Source organism: Oncorhynchus mykiss, chromosome 21 (genome assembly GCF_013265735.2).
Source record: "Oncorhynchus mykiss isolate Arlee chromosome 21, USDA_OmykA_1.1, whole genome shotgun sequence".
NCBI lineage: Eukaryota > Metazoa > Chordata > Actinopteri > Salmoniformes > Salmonidae > Oncorhynchus > Oncorhynchus mykiss.
Window position 1 is genome coordinate 12,407,267 of NC_048585.1, and position 21,333 is coordinate 12,428,599.

Below are 21,333 nucleotides of genomic sequence, written 5' to 3' on the forward strand. Positions count from 1 at the left end.
ATCACTCCAGTGTTTATTTGCGAAATTGTAATTATTTCCCCACTACGGCCTATTTATTGCCTTACCTCCCTAATCTTACTTAATTTGCACACACTGTATATACACTTTTCTATTGTGTTATTGACTGTACGTTTGTTTATTCCATGTGTAACTTTGTGTTGTTCTTTGTGTCGCACTGCTTTGCTTTATCTTGGCCAGGTCGCAGTTGTAAATGAGAACTCGTTGTCAACTGGCCGACCTGGTTAAATAAAGGCCAAATAAAAAATACATGTAAAAAATATATACTATATATGGGAATGTCTTATGTCCGTCCTACATGTTGTGTTGGTACATGGAATATTCCTCAACTGCATATATCATAAATTACTATTGAAAATAGAAGTATTATGTTCAACAACTGACATTTTCAGATATTATTTTGACAAACACACTTTGGTGCTTACAATTCATTCTCTATTGTCATAGATTTGGTGGGCACTGTCATCTGTGATCTTTGTGATATGACTTTCTTTAAGCACGTACTGATGACACTGTCACTTAATATTTTTTCTTAGTCTACAAAAGCTCTACATGTATTCACTCTGTGATAGGGTTGGATCCTATATGCTACTTTTATTATTGTCCTGTAAATGGTTCAGTACCTATAATTTAGGCCGTGTGGAGAATGGGGAATAAAGGAAATTATCTCTACTGCTAAATTACTACTAGATTATAGTGATAAGGAAAACAGCATACACATTTGGCCTGTGTATTCATTTGCCTATAACTAATCAGAATTCCATTATGTTTACATAAAAAAAGAGAGTACTTCAAAATGAGAAGATCCTGATATGGAAAAGACGACTGGGTGGACATAAAGTGTTATATTTTCAATAATGAATGGTTAGCTGTTATGTGACAATTAGGTAAAAAAACTACATTTTATTTTTTGTTGTAGATGGCCTGTAAAGCTTACAGATTTAAGTCTAATAGCATGAGATGAAAGTAGACAAATATTAGAGTGTGTGATATGAAGGCATAGTCAGTGGACATTCTGAACCTTGTTTGAGGTCATTAGGTCACATGACCAAAGAGCTATTGAAATGTTAAACTTGGAAAAATTCATGTAAAAACGTGTGATATTAAAATGGAGAAAATAAAGGGTGTGCAATAGAAGGGTAGTCAGTGGACCAAGGAGCTATTGAAATTAATGTCCAAATCGTGAAAATAAGACCTGTGCAATGTTGTGCACAATTTTTGTGCACAACATCATGACACTTATTTGGAGTCTGTGGCTCAAATGGTTTGAAAGCGGAATATTCGTTGAATATCCTAATTGAAACGGTATTATTATACCGTTTACCCTATTATTTAATGTAACTGTTTCCCCACATGTACTTATCTATTTCCATTATCATTGGTGTGTAGTAAAAACCCCCACCCACATGGGATCGCCACCCGCTGATAAAAACAGAGAAATAATGCGGAAGTAAAACTGGGAGCGGGTTTGTTTTGTTTGTTGCCACCATTCTTTCCTCGTGGACGAAGCCATACTAGCTGAATACCCAACTCTCAGTCCACTGAAACATGTCTAAACTCCAGTCGTTTCGTGTGTTTTTAAATGAGCGTTTAACCGCGGCAGCTGTGGAGATTTTCGGGGCAGTTGAAGAAACGGTAGCGGAGTACCACGATGAGAATGATCGGCTACGGAGACTGCTGTGGATCACACCGGAGATAAAACTATGTAACGTAGGTTCGTATGTAGATCACTAGCAGTTCTGCTCAATAAATAAACTGTTACAGTGATCACCATTTCAATATGTTTAAAAAAAAACTATTACCCGTTTCTAAAACCAGAGGCCCAACATCGCGAGACTTCCAAACGCAGGTTCGGCAGACCAGGGGCCTCATAACAGTCGCTAACGTTTCACATTACATATCTGCGTGCTCCACTTCTGAAAGGACTGCGCAATTACACAAATATTAAGATTTATAAACTTGGCGTACGCCTGTTTGCCATTATAAATCAGCCCCGCACTGAAACTGCGCGCGTGAACGAGCATTACAACTGCCTGAAAAACGCCCATTCATCGTTTTATAACGCGCTCATTTGCTGTGTACTTTGGAAGAATTGGAATTAGGCCAATGCCGTTTAAAGGAAGTATAGCAACGGCGGAACTTGATCAAATGCCTCTGGAGGTGTTGGCAGACTGTTTAAAAACTTTTACAGTGACATTTGCTATATTTTACCGTTTCTGAAAGAACTACAATTACAGGCTATTATTTCAAGTATTTTACTCTATTAGATACAATTTAAATGAGACGGGCGTGGTCATTTGCTGTAAACTAAAGCTTATTCGGGAATATGAACGCATCATGGCCAGAAAAATTGTCGTGGGATATATTCTGCAATGATTATGAAAATATATATATTATGTTTATAAATCAAATATTGTTTACTTGAGACAAAATAAAGGAAAATTGGAAAGATGACCCTTCTGTTTTACCGTTAATGCGCTTCAGATCACAGAGCAAAATACTTCGAATAGTTGATCTATTTACTACTGTAAAGTGGTTCCAATTAAATGAGTGATGGGACGTTTGTAGGCCTAGAGGCTATTTCGCGAGGATGAAACCATCACAGTCCGAAAAGGAAATAAATTTATTCTGCAATGATCATGGAAATAAAATGGTAAATAGATGCCTAATTTATTTCCAGGATGTATCACATCCGGCCGTAATTGGGAGACCCATAGGGCGGCGCATAATTGGCCCAGCTTCGTCCGGGTTTGGCCCGGTATAGGCCATCATTGTAAATAAGAATTTGTTCTTAACTGACTTGCCTAGTTAAATAAATAAAAAATACACTTTTACAATGGAAAGATGAAGAAAAAAATGGATCTCCACTAACAGATCATCTTATTGTTTTGAATAAGAGTGCCATCACCAGGTAAGTTAACTGAAAACACAATTCTCGTTTACAGCAACAACCTGGGGAATAGTTACAGAGGAGATGAATGAGCAAATGGGAAGCTGTAGATGATAAGGTTGCCAGATTGGGTTTTTAGCCAAGAATTGACACCCATACTCTATGATAAGTGTCATGGGATCTCTAGTGACCAAAGAGTCAGGACACCCATTTAACATCCCAGCTGAAAGACTGAACCCAACACAGGACAATGTCCTCAATCACTGCTCTGGGAGAAGTTTTTTTACCAGAGGAAACAGTGCCTCATACTGGTTCTCCAACACCACTTCCAGGCCACTACTAGGCTACTTTTACAACAATTGTAATGAAATACTTAAACCACTAGAAATGGTGCATATGCATGTTCTTAAATTTGTGGGAGGATCAGCACATTCTCATGTCAAGTTCAGTTTTTAGAAATGCCAACTGTTCTGTGAACTGGCACACACTTTTTGTGGCAGATTTTGTGCGTCGCCATGTTTATAAAGGAGGCCCCAGTGTCGTCACTAGTTGCCACAAAGTCATAAACCCTGCCCATTTCTAAAAAAAAATATGTTTAAAATAGGATTTTAAACCTAACCTTAAATTAAGCAGATTTTTGTTTGCACAGGGGTGGCAGCATCATGGACTGGTGCACTTCACAAATAGATGGCTTCATGAGGCAGGACAATTATGTGGATATATTGAAGCAACATCTCAAGACATCAGGTTAAAGCTTGGTCGCAAATGGGTCTTCCAAATGGACAATGACCCCAAGCATACTTCCAAAGTTGTGGCAACATTCAATGTGCAGTCGTTCTCCTATGGGGTGCGTTCAGTTCATTTGCTACGTAGCGAAACGGTTTGTACTAAACGACACATTTTCCAAAAACGCTATTGTACGTTCTTGACAGACTTTGAGATACGTTTCTTCCGTTTGGTGGGTGTGCCACGGTGTATCTTGAAGCAATGAGTGATGAACTTATAGGGCAGCGGTACATTTTGAACCCATAACTCAACCCATCCCCGTTTTTTAACTGGTCTCTCAGTACAGCGACGTTTTTGTTCAATTGGACGGTCTATTCCGTTTTTATGTACCGAACGTGGCCCTGGTTAGACCCAATGACGTGTGTCTGCACATGCGTTTAGCTAGCTAACGTCGCCATGACATCGCCTACATGCGTGATCGGGGATTTATTTTTAAGAAGCGGTTTCTACATCTCTTCATACCAAACCATCTTTGCTAATACCGTACATGGATACAAACATTGTCACGAAAACCAGGAAGTGATTTGAATTCGTAAATACATTTTTTTACAAAGAACTTTTGAAATAAATAGCATATCATCAGTTTATTGAGAAGTAATTGATAGTAGATTATAGTTGTTCAATTATTGAATTGGAATGTTTGTTTATTTCATGAATCTACTTAAAGCCAGAGTCCTTAATTGAAACAATAATGAAGCGGGGTTACCCTGCCTCTGTTTTGGTAAAAGGTGATGATGAGCCTGGAGAAATGAAACCACTCTCAACAGACTGAGCTATGGCTGCAAGGTCTGAACCATCAAAACATGTTATGTATTAACTAAGGGTTCTAGTTTTAACTTCGAATTGATCCCAACCCTGATGTCTAAAAGATAACCTCTGCTCCTCTCTCTTTTCCTCCAGACTCCCTGCAGCTCTCTCTCTGTGTCTCTGAAGAGGAGGTTCTCCCTGATCAGCAGCACTGTGAGCAGGAGTGGAGCCCCACTCTGGGGCAAGAGAACCCAGAACTTCCACAGATTAAAGAGGAACAGGAGGAACTCAGGACCAGTCTGGAGGCTGATATCATAGAGTTCAAATTCATTCCTTCCTGTGTGAAAAGTGAATGTGATAAGGACCCACTTCAGTCCTTGACTCTTCCCCAAACCCAGAATGTGGAGAACAGAGAGCGTGACCCTAAACAAGTGGAACTCACACCTTTTGTTACTGTGACCCACCTAAAGGGTCTCTACATTCCCTGTGACCCTCAAGATAATCAAAACAATACCTCCAGCCAAAGCTCAACCTTAAGCAGCGACCCAGCGGCACTTGACAGCAGCCCATCGTTGGATCCCAACCCGCCATTGGATCCCAGCCCGCCATTGGATCCCAGCCCGCCATTGGATCCCAGCCCGCCATTGGATCCCAGCCCGCCATTGGATTCCAGTCCGTCATTGGATTCCAGTCCGTCATTGGATCCAAGCCCATCATTGGATCCAAACCAGTCAATGGTGGAACACTGTTTCAAACCCAGCACCACGTCTAGAAAAACTCACCACTGCCATGACTGTGGCGAAATGTTTGCAATGAAAGCTGACCTGCAGAGTCATGTGACTCTTTTAAAGAAGAGGCCCAGTGAATGTCGCTTCTGCAAAAGAAACTACAACTCTACCTGTAAACTAAAGGCCCATATCCGACTCTGTCACAGTGGGAAACCCTACACCTGCCCTGTTTGTGGCAAGACCTTCAAACTCAAAGGGAATCTGTCCAAGCACATAAGGATTCACACAGGAGTGGGAGAGAAACCATTTAGCTGTGGAGACTGTGGGAAAAACTTCTATCAGAAGGGGGACTTAAGTAGGCATATACGGACTCACACAGGAGAGAAATTGTTTATCTGTGGTGATTGTGGGAAAAGCTTCAATTTGAAAGGGAACCTTAGGAAGCATAAACTGACTCACACAGGAGAGAAACCATTTCTCTGTGATGACTGTGGGAAAGGCTTCAGTCAGAAGGGGACCCTAAGGAAGCATAAACTGACTCACACAGGAGAGAAACCATTTAGCTGTGGAGACTGTGGGAAAAGCTTCAGTCAGAAGGGGACCCTAAAGAAGCATAAACGGACTCACACAGGAGAGAAATCATTTAGCTGTGATGACCGTGGGAGGGGAGGGGGGGTGAATGAGCCAAGTGGAAGCTGGGGATGATTTGGTGGTGGAGATGGTATGAGGGCCAGATTGGGAATGTAGTCTCTCTTGCCCTCTTTCTGTGTGTGTAAGCGCAAACTGTTTTAAATGCATTATTGTTTTTTCAGTCACATTTCAATAACATTCTTTATAATTGCTGTTCATAACTGCCTTCTCTGGTTTAGTGCTTGCTGTCCCATCAGTCCCAAGCAGCTGCCATTAGTCACGTGTTACAATGTGTTGTCTTTTTATTCAGTTCATGCAAGGAATGATCGTCCTAGATCAGCCTATTACTTAACACGTGGGAAAACAATGATATAATATTGTTACGTTATAATTTGTATGGAACTTGTAGTATAACCCCACCCACATCGGGGCGCTTTGTTATGTTTATGGACTAGCCACCCGCTGATAAAAACAGAATAAGACAATACGGAAGAAACTGTGAGCAGATTGTTTTGTTTGTGCCCACCATTCTTTCCTCGTGGATGTAAACATACAGGCTGAATACCCAACTCTCCATCGACAGAAACATGTCTAAACTTCAGTCGTTTCGTGTGTTTTTAAATGAGCCTTTAACAGTGGCAGCTGTGGAGATTTTCGAGGCACTTGAGCAAACAGTAGCGGAGTACCACGAGGAAAATGATCGACTACGGAGACTGCTGCGGATCACACCGGAAATACAACTGCGTAGAATAGGTTCGTGTATAGATATACTGATAGCTACAGTTCTACTCAATAAATATACTGTTCGGGATTTCAGTGACCCACAAGTTTACCATGTTTTATGAACTATTACTAGTGATGGGGAGAACGGGGATTTATGAAGCCTTTGGGGCTTTTCACAAAATTGTGCCTAAAACAAGGCCACAGGTTCCGATCTAAAAGCCCAGTTTCAACTGTTCTGAGAGGACAGCTTCGGTATTACAGTTTAACTGAAGACCGGCCAAGACAAATTCCATAGATAGAAACCGTGGTGTCATATATTTGTAGGCACTAACTCTGGCATAGTTAGTTGAAAAAAAAGCCTACGAGAAAATTGAATGCCGTTTTGGTCTGTGGTAAACACAGGAGATATTATACGTTTTGTTCTCTGAGAATCTTCATCAGTTAATGTCACTTTTTGTGAATTTTGAAGAAATTGTTGTGAAAAAAGTACAAAGCCATAACTGCAGGAGGTAGGGGTGCTGTATCACCCCCTGATTAATGAACAACATCTACTTATTTCAATGTCATTAATGTCCCACTTATTATATTACTCCCATGGGCTTCATTATTCCTGTGAGCAGACAGAACATGACTCCTCAGCAGCACCCTTAACCCTAACCCTAACCCTATTACTCCCATGGGCTTTATTATTCCTGAGAGCAGACAGAACATGACTCCTCAGCAGCACCCTTCCTTTGGCAGTGATTACAGCTGGATACATGTTTTGTAATGTTTTTTTACTCTCTGTCAATTGGGTTAGTATTGTGGAGTAACTACAATATAGTTGATCCATCCTCAGTTATCTCCTATCACAGCCGTTAAACTCAACTGTCTAAAGTCCCCATGGGCCTCGTGGTGAAATCCCTGAGCGGTTTCCTTCCTCTCCGGCAAATGACTTTGAAAGGACGCCTGTATCTTTGTAGTGTCTGGGTGTATTGATGCACCATCCAAAGTGTAATTCATATCTTCACCATGCTTAAAGGGATATTCAATGTCTGCTTTTATTTTACCCATCTACCAATAGGTGCCTTTCTTTGTGAGGCGTTGGAAAACCTCCCTGGTCTTTGAGGTTGAATCTGTGTTTTAAATTTACTGCCCGAATGATGGACCTTACAGATCATTGTATGTGTGGGGTACAGAGATGACGTAGTCATAAAAAAATATATTGAACACACAGTGAGTCCATGCAACTTATTATGTGACTTGTTAAGCAAATGTTTACTCCTGAAATTATTTAGGGCTTGCCATAACAAAGGAGCTGAATTGACTCAAGACATTAGTATTTCATTTGTAAAAATGTCTAAACGTAATTCCACTTATTTTAAATGGCGACGGTGCATAAAGATGAAAGAATTCAGAAATGAAATCTTTAGTTTGAGCACTATCCAGACTTTTTAAACTATGGCGCGCGACATTGTTCAGAAAAAACTACTTTTTCGTTGTTTTAACCAGCATGGCTACCACAGCATTCTGCAATGATACGCCATCCTATCTGGTTTACGCTTAGTGGGTTATCATTTGTTTTTCAACTGGACAATGACCCATCACACCTCCACCTTTGTTTCAAGAGGGAGAGTGATGGAGTGTTGCATCCGATGACCTGACCTCCACAATCCCCGACCTCAACCAAATTGAGATGGTTTGGGATGAGCCGGACTGCATAGTGAAGGAAAAGCAGCCAACAAGTGCTCAGCATATGTAGGAACTCCTTCAAGACTGTTGCAAAAGCATTCCAGGTGAAGCTGGTTGAGAGAATGCCAAGAGTGTGCAAAGCTGTCATCAAGGCAAAGGGTGGCTATTTGAAGCATCTCAAATATAAAATATATTTTGATTTGTTTAACACTTTTTTGGTTACTACATGTGTGTTATTTCATAGTTTTGATGTCTTCACTATTATTCCACAATGTAGAAATAAAGAAAAACCCTTGAATGAGTAGGTAGGGGACAACGTCGTTGATGCACTTACTGATGAAGCCGGTGACTGAGGTGGTATACTCCTCAATGTCACTGGATGAATCCCGGAACATGTTCCTGTCTGTGCTAGCAAAACAGTCCTGTAGTGTAGCATCCGCGTCATCTGTCCACTTCCATATTGAGCGAGTTGCTGGTACTTCCTGCTCCAGTCTTTGCTTGTAAGCAGGAATCGGGAAGATACAATTATGATCAGATTTGCCAAATGGAGGGTGAGGGAGAGCTTTGTATGCGTCTCTTTGCAGAGTAAAGGTGGTCTAGAGTTTTTTTCCCCTCTGGTTGCACATTTAACGTGCTGATAGATATGAGGTAAAACAGATTTAAATTTGCCTGCATTAAGGTCCCCGGCCACTAGGAGCGCTGCTTCTAGATGAGAATTTTCTTATTTGCTTATGGCGGTATACAGCTCATTGAGTGCAGCCTTAGTGCCAGTATCAGTTTGTGGTGGTAAATAGATGGCTACAAATAGAGGTGAAAACTCTTGGTGGTCTACAGCTTATCATGAGATACTCTCCCTCAGGCGAGCAATACCTCCAGACTTCTTTAATATTAGACATCGCACACCAGCTGTTATTGACAAATAGACACACATCCCCGCTCCTCGTCTTACCAGACATAGCTGCTCTGTCCTGCCAATGCATGGAAAACCCAGCCAGCTCTATATTATCTGTGTCATCGTTCAGCCACGACTCGGTGAAACATAAGATATTACAGTTTTTAACATCCCATTGGTAGGATAGTCTTAATAGATCATAGATCATCCAGTTTATTTTCCAGTGATTGCACGTTGGCCAATAGGACGGATAGTAGTGGCGGTCTACCCACTCGCCGATGAATTCTCACAAGGCTCTCCGACCTCTGCCCCCGGTTTCTCAGTTTTTTCTTCACGCGAATGACGAGGATTTGGGCCTGGTCTCGAGGAAGCAGTATATCCTTCACGTCGGACTCATTAAACATATAATCTTTGTCTTGTTCGAGGTGAGTAATCGCTGTTCTGATATCCAGAAGCTATTTTTGGTCATAAGAGACGGTAACAGCAACAATATGTACAAAATAAATGAAAAACAAACAAAATAGCACAGTTGGTCGGGAGCCCGTAAAGCGGCAGCCATCCCCTCCGGTGCCATTATTTCATCTAGCTAAGGTGTTTGGTGCAGTATTTTTGAAGGACAACACTTTTTTTACTATGTAAACCAACTGCTGGGCAGGTCTTTCTCACTGTGTTCTGCTGTACGATTCGATAGAGTTAAGTCACCACAGCTGTTTTCCCGTGTTAGTGGGCATTGTGGAAATCAAACCCAAACTCAAACCCAACCCTCAAGTCATGATGAACACTTGTACTACAATCTCACAACTCAGTTTTGGAAGAGACTGACTTTATGACCAAAATTAACCTACTTGCACTTTTTAGTCAATTTTGGCACTGGCATAAATGTTCCTGACTTATATTGATATCACGTATGCCGTTTTCAACGAGAGAAGTTGGTTCTCAAGTTCAGTTCTGCTTCAAGAAGAGACATTTTAGAAATAGGCAGGATTTATGACTGTGGCTGTGTCAGCTAGTAACAACTGTCTAAAGGCTGTATAGAGAACCTCTGCTCCTCTCTCCTTTCCTCCAGACTCCCTGCAGCTCTCTGAGGAGGAGGTTCTCCCTGATCAGCAGCACTGTGAGCAGGAGTGGAGCCCCAGTCTGGGGCAGGAGAACCCAGTGCTTCCACAGATTAAAGAGGAACAGGAGGAACTCAGGACCAGTCAGGAGGAAGAGCAGCTTCAAGGGCTGGAGGCTGATTTCAAATTCACTCCTTCCTGTGTGAAAAGTGAATGTGATCAGGAGGACCCACTTCAGCCCTTCACTTCTCCCCAAACCCAGACTGTGGAGAACAGAGAGAGTGATCCTAAACAAGTGGAACTCACACCTTTTGTTACTGTGACCCACCTTAAGGGCCTCTACATTCCCTGTGACCCTCCAGATAATCAGAACAATGCCTCCAGACAAATCTCAGCCGTAAGCAGCGACCCAGCAGCACTTGACTGCAGCCGCCATTGGATCCAAATCCATCAGTGGTGGAACACTGTTTCAAACCCAGCACCACGTCTGGAAAAACATTTGCAGAGAGAACTGACCTGCAGAGGCATGTGACTCTCATCAGGAAGAGACTCAGTGAATGTCGCTTGTGCTTAAAACACTACAACTCCACCTGTAAACTGAAGGCCCATGTCTGCCTCTGTCACAGTGGGAAACCCAACACCTGCCCTGTTTGTGGCAAGACCTTCAATCTCAAAGTAGATCTGTCCAAGCACATGAGGATTCACACAGGGGAGAAACGTTATTGTTGTGGTGACTGTGGGAAGAGCTTTAGTCGCAAGTGGACCCTAGCCGCACATATACAGATTCACACAGGAGAAAAACCATTTAACTGTGCTGACTGCGGGAAAAGCTTCAATTTGAAGGGGAAACTTAGGAAACATAAACATACTCACACATGAGAGAAATAATTTAGCTGTGGAGACTGTGGGAAAAGCTTCAATCAGAAGGGGGCCCTAATTAAGCATATACGAACTCACACAGGAGAGAAATTATTTAGCTGTGATGAATGTGGGAAAAGCTTCCATTTAAAGGGGAACCTAAAGAAGCATGAACTGACTCACACAGGAGAGAAATCATTTAGCTGTGGTGACTGTGGGAAAAGATTCAAACGCAGGGAAAACTTAATTATGCATATACTGACTCACACAGGAGAGAAACAATTTAGCTGTGGTGACTGCGGGAAAAGCTTCTCCCAGAAGGGGAACCTTAGTAGGCACATACTGACTCACACAGGGGAGATGCCATTTAGCTGTGTAGACTGTGGGAAAAGCTTCAGCCAGAAGGGGACCCTAACGGTGCATATACGGACTCACACAGGAGAGAAACCATTTAGCTGTGTAGACTGTGGGAAAAGCTTCAGCCAGAAGGGGACCCTAACGATGCATATACGGACTCACACAGGAGAGAAACCATTTAGCTGTGTAGACTGTGGGAAAAGCTTCAGCCAGAAGGGGACCCTAACGGTGCATATACGGACTCACACAGGAGAGAAACCATTTAGCTGTGTAGACTGTGGGAAAAGCTTCAGCCAGAAGGGGACCCTAACGGTGCATATACGGACTCACACAGGAGAGAAACCATTTAGCTGTGTAGACTGTGGGAAAAGCTTCAGCCAGAAGGGGACCCTAACGGTGCATATACGGACTCACACAGGAGAGAAACCATTTAGCTGTGTAGACTGTGGGAAAAGCTTCAGCCAGAAGGGGACCCTAACGGTGCATATACGGACTCACACAGGAGAGAAACCATTTAGCTGTGTAGACTGTGGGAAAAGCTTCAGCCAGAAGGGGACCCTAACGGCACATATACGGACTCACACAGGAGAGAAATAAATAAGCTGTGATGTGTGCGGAGGAAGCGTCACTCGAAAGTCTAACTTACTGATCCATGTGGAAAACAGGATGAAAACTGAAAGAAAACAGAACATTTGTACAAAGAACTGTTTAGTCACAAGATGAGAATAAAAAGATAGGATGTGGACAATACTCTGAGTACACGCTCATGGACTCACATCTATTGGTTGGTGGAGGACAATACGATGATACCTCTCCTAGGGACCTGCTCTCCATGCTTCAGGATTAAAGTTCCTCTGGTCTCTGATCTATTCTATTGGTAACCTGCTGTTTCTCTCCACAGTGTTCTCTGCTACTCTCTGGTCTACATGGAGGGCCTAGCTTCTTTACATCTGTCTGGAGGGAGAGATAGAGGTCACAGAGTGAGGTTTCTAGTCTCAACACTCTCCAAGGCTTTTTAGAGGAAAATGTTAACTTTTCAGGTCATGTCACAAGTGCCTTCTCCTCTGACATTGGCACTGCTAATTAACTCAGTGATGACACTTCTCCTTTCTCCCCACTAGATGGCACTGTTTGAGATAGGATCCCATCACACCATCTCTGTTGTATGTAAAAACGTGTTAGTCATTTGAAATCATTCTTCACAGACCTATGAGGGTATAATGTTAAAAGAATCAACACTGTTACCCATTACCAAACACATTGAAACAGACACACACTGTATTACAGCTAAACAGGACCATGCTAAACTGAACCAGACATGACTGACCATAAGGGGATGTCATAGAATAGATGGTGTGTACTGTGGGGCCAAAGGTGACTGTAAATCAGGATTAGGTTAACATCTGAGTGGTATACTACGAAGTAAGCTACATCAACTCAGGGTTTTCTAAAGCTAACCTGCTTCACATTCCAGCTCAGGCTTCATCCGTACTATGACAGTGGATATTGCTTGTCCGCCTGCCGCTAACTCTAGCAGGCTTGTAGCTGCGCTTCCACGTCACACATGGTTAGTCGAACGCCAAACTCTTCATTGAGACAGTGCTGAAAAATCAACCCGTGTGCGAGTCAGTGCCACATTTTCATTTGTGAAGATATGAAAATGAAAGAAAATTGATCTTACAGATTCAGCAGACTGGTGTGAAATAGGCTTTTAGAAGTGCTGTCTTTATTTGACTCCTTATCATTACTGCCGTCTTTGGTCTGCTTATCGCTCCTTATTCTATGTGTGAAACAGCTTGTTGTGTTGTGGCCATAGACATAATCCATAGAAGGGTTTTGTGACCTCTGACCCTGTCAATTTGACTGTTAAACTCATGGGTACACTAGCAATGGCTGGCAGTTTGACATGAATAAGGACTACCATCTATGGATTATATGTCTATGGTTGGTTGTGGCTGTCAGTTTGACTTGAATAGGAACTACCATCTATGGATTATATGTCTATGGTTGGTTGTGGCTGTCATTTTGACTTGAATAGGAACTACCATCTATGGATTTTATGTCTATGGTTGGTTGTGGCTGTCAGATTGACTTGAATAGGAACTACCATCTATGGATTATAACTCTATGGTTGGTTGTGGCTGTCAGTTTGTCTTGCAAATGTCTAAATACAACAGTGTGAAAAACATACTGTTTGGTAAGCAAATTCTGTTGTTACTTATTTGTTTTCATTTAAAATTGGCAAAATCACAGTAAGGTACTGAATTGTAACCCAGAAATGATTTGATATTAAGATAAAAACGGCTGCATTAGTCCTTTAAATGCTCTCCGAAGGAGGACATATCATTCTATACATACAGGCTACTATACTAATGAATAAATAAAGCTAACCCCATGTTGGTGCATCAGTGTCCCTCTGCCGAAAAGATGTCTGTATGACATCTTACTATAACAACATTACATTGGCTAAGGGTAGCTGGCCAGTCAAGTGGATCTAACACACTAACGTGGATCCTATCAGTGTCCCTCTGCCGAAGAGATGTCTGTCTGTATGACATCTTACTATAACAACATTACATTGGCTAAGGCTAGCAGGCCAGTCAAGTGGATCTCACACACTAACATGGATCCTATCAGTGGGCTGGTGTAAATCATTTCCCTAGGGACTACAGGGTTTACCATTAGGTAGTCTGAGCACTCATAGGCACACCATGTTCAAGAGGAGTGTCACAATGTTAAGTAATTACACACATCGCCTGCTACAGAGCTATAGAACAAACCACGGTCGCCTCATCTCAAGGTTGGAATACATTTACTCGAGAATTCTACAGAGAATTGACTAATATACCCTTTTATCAAAGCAAGAGCATGTCTAGTAAGACATTCATACTTTTCTAAAATTGTCTTTTGCTCCAAGTTTGCTTGTTCTTTCAACAGGCCAAGCCAGCGCAGTGCACAATACTTGCTTTTAGCCCATGTCTCTCTCTCTAATAACATACACAAAAGGCAATCATGGAAAGGGGACAGTAGGGCTCTAGACCCCACCCCCCGCCTGCCGCTACTGGCTCCAGCTCCTTACACCTCTCTCTGACAAAAAGAAACAGCGAAAGGGAGAGAGGGCGTATGAAAGAGAGCCGATGAGAATGGTACAAACCCGAACAGCTTTGTGTGTCACACTCGAATACATCGCATCCACAGCTATGACCTAGGCGCGGATCGTCGCTCTCAAGACAAGCGCAACATCGGAGAGAGCAATTACGCACATGGTTCTGATAGAGAATGAATGCGAAGCTGTATCCAACAATTCCAAAACGCCCGGTTGATCTCATTTTGCTACCATTAGAGCATCAACTGGATTACCATAAGGGAGAGACGAGAACGGAGCACAGTAGCAACGTCTTTACAATTGAGGAATAAGAGATTTTGCTCCAATAATTGAATCATTTACTTTTCATCAAAACACAAATATTTGTATGTATTTAGAGGTGTATTTCCAAGGACACATACATTAAAGCACGGATAGCCGTCATTAGGTCTACTCGGATTTGAGCATATTGACACTATTAGTTATCCTGATGGAAACTGCTTCAAAAGCTCGTCGGCTATCCAATGTGTCCACGGCATCTAACGTGTCCAATGTGTCCACGTCCAGCGCAGGGACTGAGGTAGGACAGAGCGATGTGCAGATTTGGGGGGACAGACCTTTACCTGTCGACTACCTTGGTGACATCTCGATCCTGGATGACGGGAGATGGTCTAACTCTAGCGTGAAGAAACATCACCACAAGCACAACCTGAAGCACCGCTACGAACTGCTGGAGACACTGGGGAAAGGGACATACGGCAAAGTGAAGAAAGCCATCGAGAGACAATCCGGCAAAGTGGTGAGTTTTAGACAACGACTAACCGCCAATGAAACGAGTGTGACAGTTGGAAGTGAATAACACGATTATAATGAAGGTCGTGATGTAAGAACATCAAAAAGCAGCGTCTGGCAACTAAATATAGTGTGATGTGTTGGTGTTTCTTTGATAAATATTCAGAAACACTCCTATGTTCATGGCGTGTCAATCAGAAATCCCTTGAATTCCCTGATGAGGCCACGTGGGATTTCAGCTTTCCAATTTAAATTAAGCAATGAGCCCATTTAATGTTGTTTTATGGCCATAATTACACACGTGGCTTCAGGAGACAAAATCAGTTGTGTTGTCTCAGAGGTCACACTGCTTATACAAGATGAGTCAAAGGTCAGTTTAAAAGTACATTTTTAGTCCGTTTTAAAGGCCCATGTAGCTACATTTAGTTTCCATCTATAGCATGTGTTTTCAGTGTTTACCAGACCTCAGAAGAATGAGTCTCTTGTCTAATTCTGTTGACTTTAACTTGTGAGTTTTGATGAGCTGAGATGTACAAGTAAAAATTAAAGTTTTGTTCCACTGAACGTGAACTGACAAATCCATTTAATAATGCACCTTGAACCACCTTCCCTGTAGCCATGACATGTGAATTATAGAGATATTTCAGGTATTTTGTTGACTAGTACTAAAATAGGTCTAGTGGGTTACTCAACCTCTGTACTGTGTGAAGAGACAGTGGAAGGGGGAGGGAGATACTGAGGGTATTATTTGACCTCTGGTCACCCCCTGGCTGGGCAACTAGAACTTTCCAAGTGTGAGGTATGCAGGAGGAAAGTAGACAGTCTGCTGTGTGTGTCTCCTCGTTCTGACTAACACCTAGGTGTGAAGGAAGCAGAGGCTCTTGGAGGGGTTACGTGTGGGGTGCACACACACACAAAACACAAGCCCACATATATATACATACATACACACATACACGACGAGAGCTTCTCACTTGGTCGCTGTATTGATGAGGTACCTAATGACTTCAAACTGTATGAACAGTGGAGAGAGAGAGAGATGGGGGGCTACATTCTCACTGGTTATCCTGTATAGCCAGGAAGAGAAGACACCACAGAGCCTCCTAAACATTACCCTTCTGTGTGGGGGCTCTGTCAGGCATAGAAATGCCTCCCTGTCCATGTCTCAGAGGTCTGGAGACATGCCTGCTTCAGGACACCCTGCTTACTAGACAGGGAGAGAGAGGATGAGTGACTGAACAGCCAGTGACTGAACACACACTCACACAGACAATACAAACAGAAGTCTGGATGGGATTTTTAGGCCGGGGTGACTCATTGAGATTAGCTGCTATAAAACCACCAGCCTAGAGTACAGTCTCCTGGCTGCTACCATACACAAGTATTCAGTCTCCTGGCTGCTACTATACAAGAGTATTCAGTCTCCTGGCTGCTACCGTAAAAGAGCATTCAGTCTCCTGGCTGCTACCATACAAGAGTAGTCAGTCTCCTGGCTGCTACCGTAAAAGAGCATTCAGTCTCCTGGCTGCTACCGTAAAAGAGCATTCAGTCTCCTGGCTGCTACCGTAAAAGAGCATTCAGTCTCCTGGCTGCTACCATAAAATAACATTCAGTCTCCTGGCTGCTACCGTAAAAGAGCATTCAGTCTCCTGGCTGCTACCGTAAAAGAGCATTCAGTCTCCTGGCTGCTACCGTAAAATAACATTCAGTCTCCTGGCTGCTACCGTAAAAGAGCATTCAGTCTCCTGGCTGCTACCGTAAAATAACATTCAGTGGGACTTTGAGTCAGTGAATTATGATGCACACGGTTGAGTCGCCGTGTGTCTAATCTGTTGTGTCTGACTGAACATTTGTGTACCCACCCTGAACCTTTTTCCCCACTATAGACATAAGACACAGTCATATGGTGGAGGGTTGAGAGAGCCTTTAGATTGAATGTTATGTAATTATGCAGCTTTCCCTGGCCTGGTCTGGTCTAGTCTGGTAATGTTATGAAAGCAGTGAGAGGAGCAGGTTGATAGGGTCAGCCAAGCAGCAGGAAGGGAACACTTCTATGTTGACCTGTCAGGGGACTCTGTGTAAGTGTGTGTGAAAGTGCCTGTGTTCTGCGCCAGCTTCTCTGGGTAGATAGGTATTTCAGAGACAGGTCTAAGGAGAGAGAGACAGAGATAAGGGGGGGGGGGGGGGGGGGGGGGGGGGGGGGGGGGTTGTACCAGCTGGGTTAGTCTGGTGTATACTTCACAATAAAACCACCAGTAGCATGTCTCCTCTCCAAGCTGGGCTAGTCTGGTGTGTACATCACAATAAACCCCCCAGTAGCATCTCTCCCGCTGGGTTAGTCTGGTGTATACATCACAATAAACCCCCCAGTAGCATCTCTCCTCTCCATGCTGGGTTAGTCTTGTGTGTACATCACAATAAACCCCCCAGTAGCATCTCTCCTCTCCAGCTGGGTTAGTCTTGTGTGTACATCACAATAAAACCACCAGTAGCATCTCTCCTCTCCATGCTGGGTTAGTCTTGTGTGTACATCACAATAAACCCCCCAGTAGCATCTCTCCTCTCCAGCTGGGTTAGTCTGGTGTGTACATCACAATAAAACCACCAGTAGCATCTCTCCCGCTGGGTTAGTCTGGTGTATACATCACAATAAAACCACCAGTAGCATCTCTCCTCTCCATGCTGGGTTAGTCTGGTGTGTACATCACAATAAAACCACCAGTAGCATCTCTCCTCTCCAGCTGGGTTAGTCTGGTGTGTACATCACAATAAAACCACCAGTAGCATCTCTCCAGCTGGGTTAGTCTGGTGTGTACATCACAATAAAACCACCAGTAGCATCTCTCCAGCTGGGTTAGTCTGATGTGTACATCACAATAAAACCACCAGTAGCATCTCTCTAGCTGGGTTAGTCTGGTGTGTACATCACAATAAAACCACCAGTAGCATCTCTCCAGCTGGGCTAGTCTGGTGTGTACATCAAAATAAACCCCCCAGTAGCATCTCTCCTCTCCAGCTGGGTTAGTCTGGTGTGTACATCACAATAAAACCACCAGTAGCATCTCTCCTCTCCAGCTGGGTTAGTCTGGTGTGTACATCACAATAAAACCACCAGTAGCATCTCTCCTCTCCAGCTGGGTTAGTCTGGTGTGTACATCACAATAAACCCCCCAGTAGCATCTCTCCAGCTGGGTTAGTCTGGTGTGTACATCACAATAAACCCCCCAGTAGCATCTCTCCAGCTGGGTTAGTCTGGTGTGTACATCACAATAAACCCCCAGTAGCATCTCTCCAGCTGGGTTAGTCTGGTGTGTACATCACAATAAACCCCCAGTAGCATCTCTCCTCTCCAGCTGGGTTAGTCTGGTGTGTACATCACAATAACCCCCCAGTAGCATCTCTCCTCTCCAGCTGGGTTAGTCTGGTGTGTACATCACAATAAACCCCCCAGTAGCATCTCTCCAGCTGGGTTAGTCTGGTGTGTACATCACAATAACCCCCAAGTAGCATCTCTCCTCTCATCAACCCTGTGTTTACCATCATCTCTAATGACCATGCTGTGAATAGCAGCACCTGCTATGGTGAGCCTCCTTTCCTCTCCACTGCACTGATGCAGGGCACAGCCTTTCCCTAATTTCTTCATCAAACAGCCTGCTTGTAAACCAACACACCTGGTTCCTACCACAGACAAAGCCCTGGTCTGTATCTGTGACAGCTCTTCTTCTTCTCTTATAGCCCAAGGCTAAAGAGCACACATGAACAAACGAGCACGCACGCACGCAAGAACACGCACACCCCCTCACGCACGCACGCAAGAACACGCACACCCCCTCACACACGCACGCATGCACGCAAGAACACGCACAGACACACACGCATGCACGCAGACACACACAGACACACACACACACACAGACACACAGACACACACCCCGCCCCGCCCCCCCACTTAGCCCAGTCAGCCAGCTGTTGTATGGCCCAAATGGTGGTTGTGACTAACGATCCATAACCCTGGGCTGGAGGGGTAAGGGTGTGTCCGTCCTGTCTACCCAGCTGTACAGTAGGCAGGGATCACCATTCACTATCACCACAATAGACTATTCATGAGTTCAGATATGCGTCCCTAATGGCACCCTTCGGTCCAAAGTAGTGCACTATGTAGGGAATAGGGTGCCATTCGGGACGGAAACTAGATTTGGACTGTAATTAAGGAAGGACTTAGAACCTATTCAATATAGTTCTGTTCTCTGTATTGCCTTTATTAACTTATAATACGCAACTTTACCCACATTCTACACTCTGTTCATAACCCATTAAAAAACACAAATAATATTCAACTGTACCCACATTCTACACTCCGTTCATAACCCATTTAAAACACTAATAATATTCAACTGTACCCACATTCTACACTCCGTTCATAACCCATTTAAAACACTAATAATATTCAACTGTACCCACATTCTACACTCCGTTCATAACCCATTAAAAAAACACTAATAATATTCAACTGTACCCACATTCTACACTCCGTTCATAACCCATTAAAAAAACACTAATAATATTCAACTGTACCCACATTCTACACTCCGTTCATAACCCATTAAAAACACTAATAATATTCAACTGTACCCACATTCTACACTCCGTTCATAACCCATTAAAAAAACACTAATAATATTCAACTGTACCCACATTCTACACTCCGTTCATAACCCATTAAAAACACTAATAATATTTAAGTTGGACACTTAACCATAACACATGATTTGTAACTATAACACATGGTTTGTAGACATCCAAGGCACCATTGTTTTTAAACCATGTTGAGTCTAGAGGCAGACGTCACTCTGTTAGGAAAGTGTAAATCCAAGGTACCACATACAGGACATTACCAATACTAATATCATATGATGTAATAGAGTCTTATCAGATGTGTTACATAATGTTCTGATACTGCTTCTGCCAGCCTGCCACTATGTCTTCTGGAAAGGGGGGAATATTTCACTTCACTTGACTGCATCCCATATGGCACCCTATTCCCTATATAGTGTACTACGTTTGACTAGCTCTGGTGTAAAGTAGTGCACTAAATAGGGAATAGGGTGCTATTTGTGACACGTTTTGTCAAAGGTGTGATTAAACTCTTCTCCCTAAAAAGGAGTGAAGGAGGATATGGTGCCATGAGTGACGCAGGGGATAAGGAAGTACATCTCACTGGAACTTCCTGTCCCTGTCGGCTGACTCATAACCCACTTCCTGTATTCCTAATCCTTTCTATTTTGCCTATTAAGCCTTAACCCCCACCTAACCCTAACCCACACCCACACACACACACACACACACACACACACACACACACACACACACAGAGAGAGAAGCACAACCCGTCAATTGAGCCCACTGCTATGGCGAACCCCGCAAATGACCTTAAAGCAGTCTCAGGGATAGGGTCTACATAACCACTGTGCTGGGGATATTTCCTGTCCCATTTAACAAGGCTAATGTCATCCCACTGTGTTCATTATGAGTTTGCCGTGTGGAACCAGCATGGTCTGTCTGAGATACTGTAGAGCAGAGGTTCCCAACTCCAGTCCTCCAGTACCCTCAACAGTACACAACATAACACCTGATTCCTCATTGAGGCCGCACACACACACACACACACACACACACACACACACACACACACACACACACACACACACACACACACACACACACACACACACACACACACACACACAGAGCTTTGTAAAAATGGAACATCTATTTGTATCTAACCTCATTTACCATCTGTTGTCTCCAGTGGGCTGGCTGCGTGTCCTTCCATAAACCTAGTTTCTCTCTTCAAGGTTGTGTAAAACTTCACCATCCATCCTCTCCTCCTCATCCTCTGAGAGAGAGAGATATTCTTGAGGGTCTTGGCCCAGTTAGAGACACAGCCAGGTTATTTTCCACTACCAGAGGATGGGACACTGCTCATGAGCTTTATTGTGAGACCTAGAACAATCAAAAGTTTATGAGCACATAAGAGCAAAATAGTATTTATTTCCTCTCGCAAGGGACTGGACAAGTTTTACGACTCTTACAAGACCTGA

At 43.2% G+C, this 21,333-nt stretch overlaps 4 protein-coding genes across 4 annotated transcripts in view; all 4 read left to right on the forward strand.

Annotated features, from left to right (window-relative positions):
• Window positions 1-14,000, forward strand: part of LOC118942882 (zinc finger protein 771-like) — a 29,638-nt gene extending 15,638 nt beyond the window's left edge. The window contains exon 3 of the mRNA XM_036956927.1: window positions 12,150-14,000. The gene's annotated coding sequence lies outside the window, so the exon portion shown is untranslated. The remainder of the gene's footprint in view (window positions 1-12,149) is intronic.
• On the forward strand, window positions 1,287-7,999 carry LOC118936492 (zinc finger protein 135-like). The gene is made up of 2 exons (XM_036956924.1): window positions 1,287-1,732; window positions 4,595-7,999. The coding sequence occupies exons 1-2, from the start codon at window positions 1,567-1,569 to the stop codon at window positions 5,872-5,874; spliced, it is 1,446 nt and encodes a 481-aa protein (XP_036812819.1). The 5' UTR covers window positions 1,287-1,566; the 3' UTR covers window positions 5,875-7,999.
• On the forward strand, window positions 10,170-12,150 carry LOC110490708 (gastrula zinc finger protein XlCGF57.1-like). Its single transcript, XM_021564167.2, is given in 1 exon segment — window positions 10,170-12,150. A coding segment is annotated over 1 exon segment (1,119 nt). The 5' UTR covers window positions 10,170-10,833; the 3' UTR covers window positions 11,953-12,150.
• Window positions 14,001-14,366: 366 nt separating the features above from the next.
• LOC110490703 (NUAK family SNF1-like kinase 1) overlaps window positions 14,367-21,333 on the forward strand; it is a 26,676-nt gene continuing 19,709 nt past the window's right edge. Inside the window, exon 1 of the mRNA XM_036956928.1 lies at window positions 14,367-15,239. Coding sequence (XP_036812823.1) covers window positions 14,931-15,239 — 309 coding nt within the window. The 5' untranslated portion in view covers window positions 14,367-14,930. The remainder of the gene's footprint in view (window positions 15,240-21,333) is intronic.

Bases quoted from the DNA above. Each gene is read 5' to 3' on its own strand.
- LOC118936492 (XM_036956924.1), top strand. From the start codon at position 1,567: ATGTCTAAACTCCAGTCGTTTCGTGTGTTTTTAAATGAGCGTTTAACC. The intron at 1,733-4,594 runs GTTCGTATGTAG...CTTTTCCTCCAG, and splicing joins GATAAAACTATGTAACGTAG to ACTCCCTGCAGCTCTCTCTC.